At 35.2% G+C, this 16,770-nt stretch overlaps 1 protein-coding gene across 1 annotated transcript; it reads left to right on the plus strand.

The window, feature by feature from the left end:
• The first annotated feature begins 371 nt into the window (after positions 1 to 371).
• EIF2S3 (eukaryotic translation initiation factor 2 subunit gamma) lies at positions 372 to 16,434 on the plus strand. The gene is made up of 12 exons (XM_001362496.5): positions 372 to 751; positions 1,578 to 1,641; positions 4,151 to 4,278; positions 4,369 to 4,490; positions 5,602 to 5,696; positions 6,659 to 6,817; positions 7,755 to 7,889; positions 8,789 to 8,883; positions 9,298 to 9,442; positions 10,563 to 10,732; positions 12,222 to 12,394; positions 15,884 to 16,434. Exons 1-12 carry the CDS (start codon positions 683 to 685, stop codon positions 15,945 to 15,947), a joined length of 1,419 nt encoding a protein of 472 aa, XP_001362533.1. The 5' UTR covers positions 372 to 682; the 3' UTR covers positions 15,948 to 16,434.
• The last annotated feature ends 336 nt before the right edge of the window (positions 16,435 to 16,770 follow it).

A 16,770-nucleotide genomic window follows, 5' to 3' on the forward strand; every position in this document is an offset into this window, starting at 1 on the left:
ATAAATCTGGGCTTTGTTTCTTCATTAAGTGTTAGGATGGGGGAATTTCCTTCCTCAGACTCGAGTCGGTCCCCCAGCTCACACAGCCATGGGACCAGAAGTAGGTGTGGCGGATTCCACAGGCAGCAACAAGGGGCCTGGAACAAGGCCGAATGGGGGACGGTAGCAAAGAGACTCGAGGTCGCCGGGCTCGTCCAAGAATGACACTCCCTCGCTTATAAAAGTATAGAAATGTTAAGATCCAGAAGAAAGAAGCGAGTGTAACCCAGGCGTTGCAACTGGAGGAGGAAGGTCTTCACTTTATCCCTCGTCCCCGCCCTTTACTAAAATTCCTCGTTCAGGAAACCGGATCCGGCAATCCACGCCGGAAGCGGAAATTGTTTTCGTCCCTTGCAGACACGCGCGCCTAGTTTTATTACCTTCCGTCTCTCTGGGGCCTTTTCTGGGGTTACCCAAATATTTGCCTGCTCAAATATCTCTGAGGGCCACGAGAAGCCAGAGTTGATAGTCACTGTGCTGTCCTTGGTAAGCTATCCAGAAGTGCTGGAATCGAAGCTAGAAAAATTTTGAATGGAGACGATTTTTCCTTCGTCCAGTTTTGCGGTCTTGCCAGCTCTTGATATAAAGGGGCTTGCGCGGAGTCAGGCGGCCCCTGGGCCAACCTACTTCCTTTTTGAGCAAGATGGCGGGCGACGAGCCGGGAGTGACTCTGGGGCAGCCGCATCTGTCTCGCCAGGATTTGACCACTTTGGTGAGTCCGCTCCCTGACCGGAGCGCTGGTGCAATTCTGGATTTGAGGGATACCCAAAAAGTGTGTGCCTGCGGGTAAGCGAGCGGGGCCGAGGTGCAAAGCGGCGGAATTGGGGCGAGGCGGCGCCCGCTCGGCCAGGGGGGGCAGCCCGGGAGCCGGCTCTCCGGACCTGCGCTTGCGCCAGGCCGGCGGAAAGTCTGTAGGGGATGGAGGCCTGGCGAAGCTGGGGGACCCTCGGGTGTGTGCGCGTTTCCGACGGTCCTCCGCCTGCACAGGCTGCATCCGAGTAGTTCCTGAGGCTGAGGATGGGGAGCATGCGGGGTGGTCGGGGAGAATCTGGTGTTGCCTACACTGCCCCGTTCTCAGTTGAGTCTCGATCAATTCCACTTGCTAAAAGGTAAAGGGCTCTTGGAACTTTGCAACAAGCAGTTTTTATATGGAAATATGTTTTGGGAGCGCAAGTTAGGAGCATTTCGGAAAGATGGGAACTGACAGAAGATAACCATTTATTGTCTTCCGTGTTTCAAGTTTGTGCTAAATGCTGGGGAGACAAAGAAAGGTAAAAGAAAGGCCTTGATCTCAAGAGTTCAAGGTCCAATGAGATTGTTGATGATATAAAAACAACTATTTAATAGAGAAGGCAAATTGGAAATTACCAAAAGATATGAGACTAGAGTTAAGAGGGATCAGGGAAGGGCTTCCTGGAGAAGGTGAGATTTTAGCTGGGATTTGAAAGAAGCCTGGAGAGATGGGGTGGGTATTGACAGTTCATTTTTGTTAAGTGGCATTTTACAAATTGACTAAATTGTAATGTGCTTCCTCATAGGATGTTACCAAGTTGACTCCGCTTTCACATGAAGTTATCAGCAGACAAGCCACGATCAATATAGGTAAGATTAAGTAATTGTTAGAAGAGTGCTCCTGGAGTCTGGAGAATCTTGATTCTATTCTTGACTAAGATGTATGATCTTGAACAAGTCACACTCTCTAAACTGATGTTTCCTTTTTAAGTCAAATGACCACTTATGGACAGATAATTAAGAAGTTCTAATCCTATGCCTATGGTAGATGCAAAGAAATGACAACATGACTTTAAAAAAGGTTTTTTAGTTACATGTAGAAAGAGTTTTTGGCAATTAAATAGCATGACTTATAAAATTTGGCAATATATGTGCAATTATCATATTTCTTTACTATACTATAAATTCTCCAGGGACCATAATCTGTCTAAACTTTCTCTGAACATTTCTCACAGAGCTTGCACACACAAAAACATTAGGGAATGTTGAAAGGGATTTCTGAATAGAGGGAGCTTGTAGTTAGAGAAATAAGTCAAACCCAACAAAAGTTAACAATACCATGTATTTTGCGTTAATGTTGTTCTGATTCCCTAGGGTATTTAGAGAAATAAGTTTTAACAGCTGCCTTGCTACTTAACGGTATTATTTAGAGTATTAATCAGGCAACCAGAAAGCATTTATCAAAGTCCCTGATACAATCAAAGTACTGGGCTGAATACCAGAGGTAGAGCAACAGATTGAAATTGTCTAGACTCTCAAGAAGCTTACATTGGGAAGCAATATGTACACACATAAATACATTCAAAATAAAAGGTAATTTTGAGGGAAAGGAACTATCTGGGGGGGGGGGAGGATCAGAAAAGGCATTGTATAGGAAGTATCACTAGAGCTGAACTGAATGAAACTAAGGATATGAAGTAGAATAAGAAGAAAGTTAAGTATATATCCTTGGCAGAGATGGGAGATAGAGATAGAATGTCATTTGTGAGGAATGGGAAAAGCACTTTAGCTGGACCATGGAGTTCATGAAAGAGAGTAATGTCTATAATATGCAAAAGTAAACAAGTGAAGTAAGGTTAGTATAAGCAGTAAGTAAGCATAAACTGTAAGACCCAAGTTAGATAGTTATTTTATTCAGTGCTAAATAGGAGAATATTTGCTGAGTGAAAATTTTGATGTTTCTAGTATCAGTGTGTATAAATATAATAACAGTTGATGTTTATATGGTGCTTTAAAATTTTCTAAGTGCATCATATATCATTTCATCTTTGTGACAACCTTTTGAGAGGCAGTATTATAGTTAATATCCTTATTTTATAGGGAAAAAAAAGTTGGAGGATTTACACCAAGACAGGCATGGTATCTTGTAATGCTTAAATTTTCTCTGTTGATGTAATGTTACTTCAAATCTAAGAATCAAGTATCATAGTAACAAGTATTTTCAAATGGTATGAACGAACTTCAGAATTGGAGGGGAAAGTGCTCTTAGATTATAGATGACTTTTTTTACTCAAGTAAATTGAGTGAAAGGTTAATTCAAAACATTTTTTGACAGCATAATATCAGAAATAATGTCTAAGCTTTGAATTTAAATTGTGAGCCTGAAAAAGGATTTTCTGACAGTGGCTGTCTTGTTCTCTGCGTTTTGTCTTCAGCTGACCACTATTTTGTCTAGAAAACCACCTTTTTTCCCCTTCCCTTCTGAGAACCCTATTCTCTTCCAAAGTGCCAGGAGAGACAACATAATGTAAAGAATATTAAACTTGAAGTTGAGAAATCTAGGTTCTCAAGACAGATCTGTAATTGTGACTGTGTAACTTTAAATAATTCACTTTTCTCTGGAGCTCAGTGTTCCTACTTATAAAATTGTGATTTTAGATTGAATAGAAAAAGTTACATACTAGTAGGTCTTTAATGTAAGAATATTCCCAATTGATAATTCCTTTGAAATATCAGAAAAACTATAAGTATAAAGTCACCTTGTAGAGTACAATTTATTTACAAACTCTCCTGTCTTTAGGACTTTTTATATAGTTTCACATTTCTGTAGTTTTTAAATCTGTGGTATTAGTGTTGTTTATTAAGCAGTAATGGATAATATTGCTTGAGGGGAGTATGGTTCATGATATCAGATTTAGTGCTGAAATGAATCTTAAGAGATTTTTTAGTCCAACCCTAAATTAACTCAGATGTTAAGTAACTTGTCTAAGCTTGTCCAAGTATTTCGAATGCTTATTTACAGAGGTGTGAAAAATGTTCTAGATGTGCTTCATGATTTTAAGTGTACTTAGTCATTTCTATGGCAAACATCGGGAAAGGTGTGTCTTTTTTATGTTATTCTTTGATGGGGATGAAGCAGATAATTTTCAGTAGTCAGTTCATTGGAAGAATAATTTACTCACATATTCTGTCATTCTAGAACACAACTTTGGGCATAAGATATGTAGCATGAAATTTTGATTGTTGTAGTACTACTATGTAGTAATACATGATACATAATAATAATAACTCTTTAGGCTTGACCAATCTCTAATACAGTTTATTAAGTAATACTTTTGTTAAACTGGTTCTCATTTGATTTTTTTCTGTTTGATTGTAGGTACAATTGGTCATGTAGCACATGGAAAGTCAACAGTAGTAAAAGCTATTTCTGGAGTTCACACTGTTCGATTCAAAAATGAGCTGGAAAGAAATATTACCATTAAATTGGGATATGCTAATGCTAAGGTTAGTTTAATGTTGGAAAGAGAAAAAAAATTGCCTGTGTTCAAGATGTACAACTGGCCATCTTTAAGATCTTTTTCATTGAAATTTTAGATTTACCAACTTGATGACCCAAGTTGTTCTCGGCCAGAATGTTACAGATCTTGTGGAAGTAGCACACCTGATGAATTTCCTACAGACATTCCAGGAACTAAAGGAAACTTTAAATTAGTCAGGTGATCAATCTGTTTTTTTTCTTTATATTTTATGCCTTTTTATCTTTAATGTTATTAAACAAAAGCTGAAAAATTTGACAGTGATATAAGCCATATGAAATCATATATTGATGAAGATAAAATTGTGTCCCTGAAAATATTGGAAGCCCGGACATTTGTAATAAATATGTGCTTTGGCCCATAGATATAGCAGTTCAGAATAGTTACTGAATAATTAGATGTGAAAGGTCATTTTAAAAGTGTTGGCTTAATGTCATATTGATCTTTTCCCCCTTTAATTGTAAAGTTGCTCGTAATGAAAATGAGGTTCAGAAAAAGAAAAAAAAAAGGATTATTATTATTTTTTTAAGTCTCTTTTCACCAGCTTTTTGATGCCCCTATCTTCTGAATGTTTTTAAGTTTTTCTACAAGAGGTACTGATGATGCTTAAGTAATAAGTTTGGGACTACTTTAATTTTTGAATGTCTCAAAAGGAAATTAGGCAATAACCTACTTTACAGTGTTTCACCTTGTTTATATTAGACATTAACAGCTTTATAGGTGCTTGTTCACCATAGCTTACTTATTTAATAGGATAAGAGATATAGAGATTTGTGAGCAGCCACTCTGCTGATGAAATTTTGAGGTTTTTGTTTGTTTTGAATTGTTAATAGAGAAAATGTGTAGAAATATAAAATTAAGGGGGGAAAAAGTCTAGAGTTGGAAAAATAGATTAGAAATCAGATTATCTATTCTAGCTCCCATCATTTTACAGATCAGGAAATGTGTTTCATTATGCTTTTTAGTTTTCAGTATGCCTATTGAAAGGACTAAAGTGATATGTTTGGGAAGAGCCTTGGTTTTGGAGTCAGATGACCAGTTCCAGCCTTCACTACATTGGTTACTAGTTGTGAGACTTTGAGCAAATTATTTAATCTTTCTAACCTTCAATTTCTTCATCTTTAAGATTTGCTTTTGTTTTGTTTGAGAAGTTTTTGAAAGTCTGTTTTGTTATAATATTAATAATGTACTTCATTAGTAATTTAACCTTGATAAAATTGTGGCTTTATTACATTACATGTTCTAAGTATAAACTAGTTGTCTGATATTTATTTTTTCCCCATATTATTAGACATGTCTCCTTTGTGGATTGTCCTGGTCACGATATTTTGATGGCTACTATGCTGAACGGTGCAGCAGTCATGGATGCAGCTCTGTTATTAATAGGTAAATAGAGCATCAAAAATTAAATACATGACAATTCCATTTGGAATATTAAGATAAACATAGACTATTAAGAAAATAACCTCTTATAGAAGTTTGCTATTGAGAAGAATGATCATGCCATTTTACCACACATCTCTTGGTATCACAGATAGTGAAAGTATTGTAGGGTCATTGGGTCATATCTATTATAGCAGCTGAATTCAAGAAGCATTTATTGAGTTTCTGTTATATGCCAGGCATTTCACTAAATATAACAAAATAAAAACAAAATCATCCTTGCCCTCAAGGTTATTTATTGCATTCTATATAGTCTACTGAGGGAAACAATATAGATACAACTAAGTACAGAATATAGTAATGGTTTTGGGGGTTAGGAGAATGCCAGTAACAGAGGAGGGGACTAGAAAAGGCCTATAGGGTCTTGATCAGTGACACATGTAAAACCCAATGGAATTGCTTGTTGGCTGTGGGAAGAGGGGAGGGAAAGAACATGAATCATGTAACCATGCAAAAATACCAAAAATTAATTAATTAAATGAAATCTTTAGAGAGAGGCCAAATTAAAAAAAAAAAGGCCTATAGGAAGTGGCATCTGAATTGTGTCTTCAAAGTAATAGAACATGAAGGATAACTTGTTAAGAAAAGAATTTAATTTTAGCATCCAAGTTAAGTTTTACTGAAAAATTAGAGAGGGATAAATTTACTTGTACAAAAAGTTACTTTAAAACATCTCATAAATTTCTAATGAATACTGACTACCTTTGCTTCACTGCAGATTGTAGTGTTGAAAATCTAAAAAATCTTAAGTTTATTATAGTCATGCCAAAGAAAGCCAGTGTTGGGAGTATACTATCAGAAAAAGTAATTATTTTTAAATGAGTATTTAGAAAACAATGATGGATAAATGCCTACCACCTTATATATTAGAACTGATCTTTGTATTCTCTCTCTTTTTCATGTAGCTGGCAATGAGTCTTGTCCTCAGCCTCAGACTTCTGAGCACCTAGCTGCCATTGAAATCATGAAATTGAAACACATTCTGATTCTACAGAATAAGATTGATTTGGTGAAAGAAAGTCAGGCTAAGGAACAATATGAACAAATCCTTGCATTTGTACAAGGTAAGTATCTAATAACTAGCAAGTCATTGTTAAGAACTGTATACCAAAAGTTCCCTGCAATATAAATCCTTCAAAATATTAAATGAATTTTTAATAAAGATAGCTAAACCTAAACAGAGCTATAAATCTCAGCCCCCATTTCTGGATCTAATCCTTTTGCCACCTTATCAAGAGACACTAAGCATGTTTTTAAATTTTGCTATGCTCAAGTATTAAGTATCCAATGCTCACGGGAAGAGGGTTAAACTAATTAGGCAGAGAACGTGCAGTGGAAAACATTGAATTTGGAGTTTGAAGGCATAGTTTTGAATCTCAGGCCTCTATGGCTTGGGATTTTGTAAATTCCCTTTAACTTTATGTCTTTGATCCTGTGACTCTAATCTTTATTTAGTTTTTCTTACTTTATGGATGGGGGAAGATACTGCTAATCGTAAGCATTTTTGTTTTCCCCGAGTTAAACTTCAGAGAAAACTAGAATGAATTATTTGCTATAAGTTCAATTGGGTCATAAAGAAAACATACCATCATTGTAAAATTTCTTTCATCTAGGTATAGTACTTGAAAGACTTGTTTGGCATACTTATATTACAGGTCAAACACATCATTTGAGGTAGTCTTTTGATTAGTCAAGAGTCTATAATTTTGTTTTAACTCGTATTGCAGAATTAATTACATGGACTAGAACTTAACCAATTATGGTATAGCTTCCCTGGTAGTCATTTTGTCTACTTTGTAGAAATATTAAAATATTTTTACAATTTCCTTTGGAAGAAATTTCTAACTTTTCAATGTAAAATTATACCCATACTCAGCCAAAATTTGTGTAAGACTGTTTAAATATCTTTTTAGTGCTCTTAGATGTCATGTGAAACAAGTATCTAATAGAGTAGTTTCTGTAAAGCTAAATTTTGAAGCTTTCCATTTTTTGTTGGAACAGGTACAGTTGCAGAGGGAGCTCCTATTATTCCAATTTCTGCTCAACTGAAGTATAATATTGAAGTTGTTTGTGAATATATAGTAAAGAAAATTCCAGTACCTCCAAGAGACTTTACTTCAGAACCCAGACTTATTGGTAAGTTTATAAGTTGATGCCATGCATTTCTTTTGACATTTCTATCTATCTCTTCATACTCTAGCTTCAAGGATCTATGTTGCCATCTATGTGAATGTTCTTTGTTGCTAAAATTGCGACCCTTTCCATATACTTAATTGTCATGGCCCCATAACATTTATCACTTGGGCCAGACCTCTAATGAGGCCAGATTTATGAGGCTGATCCTCAGATGCCAGAAATAAAATCTCAAACTTAAGGTTCATATATTCAGGGTATTTCCATTTGAATATGCCCTTGAGCATATCCTTTGGAAATCTGTGGTCACCACACCATGATCATCATCTAAATAGGATTTCAGTGGTAATATGGATTGACTTAGGAATATAGTTTTTTTCAGTGAATCTTGTGAAGATAAATGAAATAGTATATACAAGGTAATTAGAATTTAAAATAAAAGAACAGAGTTCTGTAATCCAATTTTAAGAGTGTTAGAGTTGAATTTTTCAAAGCAGGATGGAACAGTATAAAATAGTAAACAAAGCTTTTAGAATTTATTATCAAGTATTCTTATATGACCAAATTCTGAAAAATGTCTGGACAATATTATGGGGGAATGAGGTGTACTTAACACAGGGGCAATATTTGAGAACTTCTAAACAAACCATTAAGAAAGACTTTTATCTCACTTTCCCCATGGTTTAAAATTTTTTAAATGCCAGTACTTCAACTGAAATCTATGACTTCTATCTTTGATTTTTTTCCCCCTCCCTTGAATCTATTCATTAACACCTATGAAAAATGTATCTAATGCTGTGTATTTCCAGATCTCCATATTCTTGAAAAAAGTTAATTTAATAAGTTGCTGAAAGTCTTGAAATAGCACAATTGGTTCTTAGTGACTTTATGTCCTTTTTTAGTTATTCGGTCTTTTGACGTCAACAAGCCTGGTTGTGAAGTTGATGACCTTAAGGGTGGTGTGGCTGGTGGTAGTATTCTCAAAGGAGTATTAAAGGTAATCTTTAAGAAGAAAATCCAATTTACTAAAACATAATCCTACTCTCTTTCTCCTATTTTGCTCAAAGGAAAGGTCAGAAAAGGCTATAAATGTGAAAAATAAATTTAGTATAATACCATGAATTGTTAGATATGTGCTCTTTATTAATTGCCTTATCTTCCCTGTCTAAAATAAGCTCAATTTGGGTAGAGACTATATATTCCACCTTTGTGATCCCATGACATCTAATTCAGTATTTGGCATATATTTGGTGCTTGATTAATATGTGGTTATTGGTTGTGATTTTGAGCATATTTCTATCTCCAACTCTCAGCAGTTTTTAACAAATTATAAATTACAGCAAATTCATTAAGATTGTGATGGTCTAGATGCTACTACTTGCTTCTCATAAACTTATTTACTTATTTCTAGGTGGGACAGGAGTTGGAGGTCAGGCCTGGCATTGTCTCTAAAGATAGTGAAGGGAAACTCATGTGTAAGCCAATCTTTTCCAAAATTGTATCACTTTTTGCAGAGCATAATGACCTGCAGTATGCTGCTCCTGGAGGCCTTATTGGTAAGGAATTTTTTTTCTGTTAAATCAAAATACCTCTATTTGAAAATTAGATTCCTAAACAAACAAAGCAGAAATACAGTAGCTTTCATGGAAAGGGAACCTTTAAATTTTAAAATCTTTCATTAAAGTGTTATAGAAAGTTCATTTGATCATTAAAAAAAAACTTTTAAAAGAAAAGATGAGAAATTTTAGTATGGGTTATTCTGTTTAGCTCAGAGTAGTAAATCTTGTATTTGGAACAGTAAATTTAGCGGCATAATACAGCATTTAATCACATTTATTTTTCTTTTTTAAAAATCCACATATAGATCATATGTGACAAGTACTTAAATGTGTCGCCTAGTTTGTGTTGTTTTTGGACTAGAATGGAAGATGGGAGGATTGGTAGCATTGTCTGATTGATTCAAGGATTGATAATCGGATTTCTAGCCTATCTGGTCTTTTACCATGTGCCTGCTGGGGTACAAAAATACTACTGATATTTATGGAATAATATAAAAGTAGTGATAAACATAGATTTAGACCTGGGTGAGTTCTTAGAGACACATACAACTCTGTCTTTACAAGGGAGAGAGGTCTTGTTGATTTGAATCTACCAAATTTAGTATTTCCAAACACTGTTTTGGAGTTTTTTTTTTGTTTGTTTTTGGGAAGAGTTCCTTAGTGAGGGAGAAGTAGTTTCTTTGGCTAATGTGAGATTTTCAGCTATGGAATTCATTTCCATTTTTCTTCATAATTGCCAAATTTGATAAGTGACTTTCTTTAGCCATGCCATATATATGTGTGTGTATATGTTTGGAAATATTGCAAACTACTTTTTTTAGCCCTTACCTTTTGGCTTAGAACCAATACTATGTACTGGTTTTAAGGTAGAAGAGGAATACGGGCCAGGCAATGGGGGCTAAGTGTCTTGCTCAGTCACACAGCTAAGAATTATCTACTGTCACATTTGAACTTAGGATCTCTTTTGAGTCACCTAGCTTTCCCCTACTTCTACCTTTTTGAAGAAAACTGTTATAGAGATGTAGATTTGTTGCACTGAATTTTACAATCTGTACTATTTTGCTACTATTTTAAGACTTTAGATATAAACATTAAAGAATTACTTCATTTTGCCTAGGGGTTGGAACAAAAATTGATCCAACTTTGTGCCGAGCTGACAGAATGGTGGGACAGGTTCTTGGTGCAGTTGGAGCATTGCCTGAAATCTTTACAGAATTGGAAATTTCCTATTTCCTGCTTAGAAGACTTTTAGGAGTGCGCACTGAAGGAGACAAAAAAGCAGCGAAAGTAAGTGTTGCAAAATGAGCAAGTTTTTTTGTGAAACTTTTCTTTAAAACAATTTTAGTGTCTCAGTTTAATAAATGTAAAGAAGAAAATATTAAGTGACTGAGGAAACAAAGGTTTGATCTTTTGAGCATATTGCTTTATTAAGCAATTTATGCCAATTGTCCAACAAATAGGGACCAAACCCTTTCTTCAGTTTAAGGCTGGACTCTGATTACAGGGGGAGATAGACTTTTATACATTAAAAACAATAAAATAAAATCAGTTAAGTAAAAGGAAACATGACATAATATGATTTCTAATTGGAGGAAGATTAGGCACTTTATAAGTTGGGAAGAGAGTGAACAGATGGCATTTCCAATAATTCAGGAAAAGAAGTGTCCCATTCATCCCCAAGTATCTGTAGATAATCAAAGAAACATGGAATCAGTAACCAGTTGATTTATATGGGACCACTCTTCATATGGTTGCTTCAGCTGTACAATTATGAAAAAACTCCTTATATTCATCTCAAATCTGATTGCATTGCATTTCTGGTCGACATAACCTAGGTCTTTGGCTAAGGATCTTTAAATAGCAGGTATAGGTAGCTTACTTTCCTAGCTGTATAGGGCTGGGGTCAAACAATGCAATAAGATTTCCTCCCAATTAAATAAACTTTCCTCACCATACAGAATTTAGACTAGGTGCATAATTGAATAGAAAGGAAACTAATAGCTCCAGAATGGAATCAAAAAGATGAGTCAGTGTATAGTTCACTCAAATCCCACAATTAGCTACTTGCTGTCTTGATCCCCACAAATCCCATGCATAAGTGACAAGGTCAGGAAAACAAGCAAAGATTTGAGAAAGGTGGTTATATTTTTAGAGGCAAAATTAACCTTACAACTCAGCCAAAGAGGCTTGTTTTTGAAGTGCTCTGCATTCCCCTCTCCCTCCCCCAACAGTCCCCTGGTATTATGCCTCATATTGTTCATCAGAAGAGTCTTCCTGTACCTCCTACACATTGTACCTAAGTTACATATTTATGTAAACTTCTGTTTGCCTATATTGGTGTAGAAAAATGGATTTATAGGAAACTTAAATTTGGAAGCAATGTTAGGGAACACTGCCTTTTTGGACCATTATGTTTATTAAATGATACTTCTTCTGGTGCCAGACTTGTTGCCCATTTTCTGCCATAAAACTCTTCTAGCTTTGAAAGGAGGTAGATCATGAGACTGAATTTTATAGTATCTTTTAATGGAAGGATCCGGTCACATTGGCCAACTCAGTTTGGCAGTTTTAAATATTTACAGATTAGATGCCATTCTAATGAAAAATATACAACAAAACTTTCCAAGACTAGATTACCATTTATGTCAAACAGTAACTTTGAAAAATTAGTTGATTCCTTAAAATTAGGTGTAACTAAATTTTGTCTATAATAATTGCTTACTTGAAGAAGCATTTTCTTAGTTTCCCTATCCCTTTGATTCTCTCTTCACTCTAGGTACAAAAATTGTCCAAGAATGAAGTGCTCATGGTGAACATAGGCTCCTTGTCTACTGGAGGAAGAGTCAGTGCAGTAAAGGCTGATTTAGGCAAAATTGTTCTTACTAATCCTGTCTGCACAGAAATTGGAGAAAAAATTGCCCTTAGTCGAAGAGTTGAGAAACATTGGCGGTAAGTCACTCTAAGGATAAGTGTATGGGATAATTCCTGGTAGAGCTGGTCCTTTCTTTCCCTATCTCCTCTATTCAAATCTCTACATTTGATCTTACTCAATACTTTAACCTTTCTTTCCTGCTACCTATTGGGTATATTATTACCTTAAACTTGTTTCCAAATCCAGATCTTTCCTAAATTAGTTTCCTAACTTATTCTGTCAGGAGAAGCACAACTTTTTTTACCACATATCTTCAAGATCTTGAGTCATTAAAATTTTTTTTCTGGTTTAATTTTTATTCTGAATTTAACACATACCAAATAGAATATAGTAGGTCAGAAACTCTAGGTTTCCATTATAGAGAGGCTCGTTTTTCTATGAAGCATATAAGACTAAGCTATAACTTCCAAATCTGCCCTTCTTGCCTAGCCCACCTTGTATTCTTTAAAAAAAAAAATTTTTTTTAAAGATGCCTCAGTGACCCTTTTTGGGAGGGAGGGAGCACTATCCTATCCCTATTTCCCATCACCCATACCCTTTGCTGTTCAGTAGTTTCAGTTGTATCGGACTCTGTGACCCCATGGATTTTCTTGGCAAAGATAATGTGGTTTGCCATTTCCTTCTCTAGCTCATTTTACAAATGAGGAAAATGAGTAGACAGGGTTAAGTGACTTGCCCATGGTTACATAGCTAGTAATGGAGTCTTAGGCCAGGTTTCAACTCCTGAAAAATGAGTTTTCCTGACTCCAAGCCTGGCATCCTATCTACTGTACCAGCTGGCTGCACTGTGCTCCTCCCCTCCCCCCCTTAATTTCTCTTTATGTGGTCAGTTTCCAAGCCTTGTCCCTACTCATTGCCAATCTTATATGTTCTTATGAATTGTGACTTATTTTTTCATACTATTTTTCATGGAGTGACCATCCTTCTAATTCAGTTCAATAGTAAATGTCTTTTGTGTTTTAACACTTTTTGGTCCTAGATAAGATACAAGGCTTGGCTAATGTATCCTTTCCCTCATGGGGCTTTGTAATATATTAGGAAGATATTGCACATAAACAATATATGAAAAAGAGAAGACTAAGATTTTGGAGTGAGAAGGGACCTTTGAGGCCAACCCTCTCATTTTGGAAGTGAAATTAACTGAGGCAAAGAGTTTAAGCAATTTTTTCAGGAATATACACTTCTAAGTTAAATTTATTTGAGATCAAAGAAAGCCTTCAGGAGGAGTTAATATATTTGTTTTAAAGGTTGAGCTGAAATTCAGTAACTGAAAATGATGATGAGTGGCATTTCAGGCATAAGAACAACTTGAATAAAAGCAAAGTACAGGACAAAAGTGATTGAGATTTATACTCAGAAGAAACCTCTAAAGAGATTATTTAGTCAGTCCTCTTGTTTTTCATTGGAGGAGTGTATGGGGGAAATGAAGCTGATAGTATTTTGACCAGAGCATAGAGCACATGGAACAGAATGGTATGAAGTCTGACTAGAAAAATAGGGAAGTACTAATCACATAGGACTTTTAGTGCCAAACAAGAATTAAAACTTGACTTATGCTCTAAGGACCTAAGGTTTTGAGTATTGGAAAACTAACCAGATCTAGGCATAAGAAAGACAAATATGGAAGTAGTGTTGAGAATGCTTTGGATGCAGGGACCTCTCAGAAGACTTACTATTGTTTAGTGAAGATGGTAATGAGTGTGCCCAGTGGTAGCAGTAGGAATTGAAGGGTGGAGATGAATGCTAGCAATATTTCCAACAGAATTAATAAGATACAATAAGCTGGAGTGATAGGAGGAACAAATCAAATACTGTAGTTTTGAATGAGGGAAGCTATGTAACTAATAATGAAAGTCAGGCAAAGTAGATATTTTGGAAAAATAAGCTAGGTTTTGGACATCAGATAGGAAGGTGTACTGGAAGTAATTCACAGTCCCCAGTCTATACTTTGAGGAGAAAAGTCTGGGCTAGAGATACAGAATCATCTTTATAAGAGATAAAGCTTCTAATGCCCTGATCATTTACATCTTGGTTTTCCTCATATGCCAACTTTCATTTTTACTGTTAAAAATCTTCATAGCAGGGACTATATCAGTTGAGGCATAGTAGGAATTAAAATATTGAGTCAAATTTAACTTCAAAAATGAGTCCGAATTTTTATTTTTTAAATAAGAAAATAATCCTTTTTGGAGTATGGCTCGGAATCACTATGCTTTTCTCTTTTTGTTTGATTATACTTAGTTTATTAGAGAGTGCTTAAGTCCCTTTTTTGCAGAGTATGGCCAGTGTCTTATTTGCTACAAGAGATGACTTTTTTTTTTAATGGGGGAGGGATGCTTATTAATAGTTAATTTTCCCTCCCTCCCATCCAAGAAAAGAAAATCAATGGGGGGTAACTGGGTAGCTCAGTGGATGGAAAGCCAGGCCTAGAGATGGAGGTCCTAGGTTCAAATCTGGCCTCAGACACTTCCCAGCTGTGTGCCCCTGGGCAAGTCACTTGACACCCTTGCCTAGCCCTTCCCACTCTTCTGCCTTGGAACCAATACACAGTATTGATTCCAAGACGGTAAGTAAGGGTTTAAAAAAAAATCAATGAAGCATTCTTAAGAATAATACATAAAAGAGAGAACAGAAGGAAATTTAAAGGGAAACATAATTGAGATGGTTTTTAAACTTAACATATTAACATTTTTTAAAATGTCTAATAATTTTGTGGTTTTGCATAATGTACTTTGTATATAGAAACGATCTTGTTTGTTGGTATTTTAAAAAGTAAATGCAGTATATTTTTCTCAATATTTGTTGATACTAGTAACAATCCTGTGTGGTGGTATACGTTTTGTTCCTATTTTGTGGTTGTAACAGTTGAAGCTTAAATAGAATATCTTCTGATTCTAAGACCAGTAATTTCCATACTGCACCATACAGGACTAATTAGATTACAGAGGAAACCATGGTCTTTACAAATTGCTTTTCTGTGACACCTTCTGCAGGAGGCCTTTTTTCCAGTATTTATAGCTATTATAGCCTTCTTTTAAGATTGTCTTCTTTCTACTTTGTATCTTTGTTTATCTATATAAATAATGTCTGGCTCATTAAGATATAAACTTCTTGAGGGTCTAAACTTAGAATTTCAGAGGTTTTTTTTTTTGTTGTTTGATTTGTTTTGCTTTTTTGGTAATAATGCCAGTACATAGTAAAAGCTTGATTGATATATTAAGCACTTTGCAAATTTTAAAGAACTATATAACTGTTAATATTATATCCTATGATTGTGTTTCCCTATTGACCTTCTACACTTTAATTTGTTGGTGGACATAGAGTTAATATTCTTCAGGAAATTATTTTTATCCTTCCAAAATGATCTTTGAGCTCAAGTTTGTGGAGGTGGTTCCTATATAGAATCAATTGTGATGTGCACAGGTACTTAGGTGGCCTGCTATTTATATTGCTTTTATGATAGAAATGGTTTCATTATTGTTTAATATTATATTTTCATTTTGCAGTTTGATTGGCTGGGGTCAGATAAGAAGAGGAGTTACAATCAAGCCAACGGTAGATGATGATTAAAGAACTACCACTTGAATCCCTAACTTTGGCTGAAGAGAAAGATTCCATTTAAATCTAGGGGTATATTTTCAGAGCAATAATGGGGAATTAATTTTTCAGCTCATTACATTTGGTAAATGCTGGTTAGTTTTCTCATTTCTTGTGATGAAAATTTAACGTCTGGTATTAAAACTAGTCAGTGTCTGCAATAAATGTAAAAATTGGCATAATGGTGGATTTGTTCCACATTTTAGCAGAAATTAATCATTCTCATACTACATGTCTAATTTATACATCAGTGCAGGTTTGAAATTAATAAACAATGCAGGTTTGAAATTAAGATGTGTTTACAACAGTCAAAACAGCTTTATTGTCATACATTTAACAAAACTGTTTGAAATAAAGTTTTTCTTATTTTTTCATTGTTCCTTTAAATAGCCCAGGCCTCAAAAATTGTTTCAACAGTAAAATGCTTAAAAGAAATAAAACGTGTTTTGAAGACCAGGTATTACTTTGCACCATGATTTTTGTTGTTTTTTCTCTTGACAGTGTATATGGATAAAATTACTTTAAAGCAAAATTCCCCTTTAAAAATAAGTAGAAGCTCTGTTATAATTAGCTAAAACACCTCTACTTGTCCAAAATATATTTAGGTATATTCTATATACCAAAATACCATGATTTCTAGGGCTTTTTCCCACTTGTCTCTAGTGGGTCACTATATTGATTAGCAAGGTAAGAACCTCCCCCCCCACCCTGCCCCCTTTGTATCTTGAAAGCATCCAGCTGAGTCTTTCCATTGAAATCTATGAAATAAGTAAAATATTAGGTTTTTGTAATTTTT

The sequence above is a fragment of the Monodelphis domestica genome, chromosome 4 (genome assembly GCF_027887165.1).
Source record: "Monodelphis domestica isolate mMonDom1 chromosome 4, mMonDom1.pri, whole genome shotgun sequence".
NCBI lineage: Eukaryota > Metazoa > Chordata > Mammalia > Didelphimorphia > Didelphidae > Monodelphis > Monodelphis domestica.

Bases quoted from the DNA above. Each gene is read 5' to 3' on its own strand.
- EIF2S3 (XM_001362496.5), top strand. From the start codon at position 683: ATGGCGGGCGACGAGCCGGGAGTGACTCTGGGGCAGCCGCATCTGTCT. The intron at 6,818-7,754 runs GTAAGTATCTAA...TTGTTGGAACAG, and splicing joins AATCCTTGCATTTGTACAAG to GTACAGTTGCAGAGGGAGCT. The intron at 9,443-10,562 runs GTAAGGAATTTT...CATTTTGCCTAG, and splicing joins TGCTCCTGGAGGCCTTATTG to GGGTTGGAACAAAAATTGAT.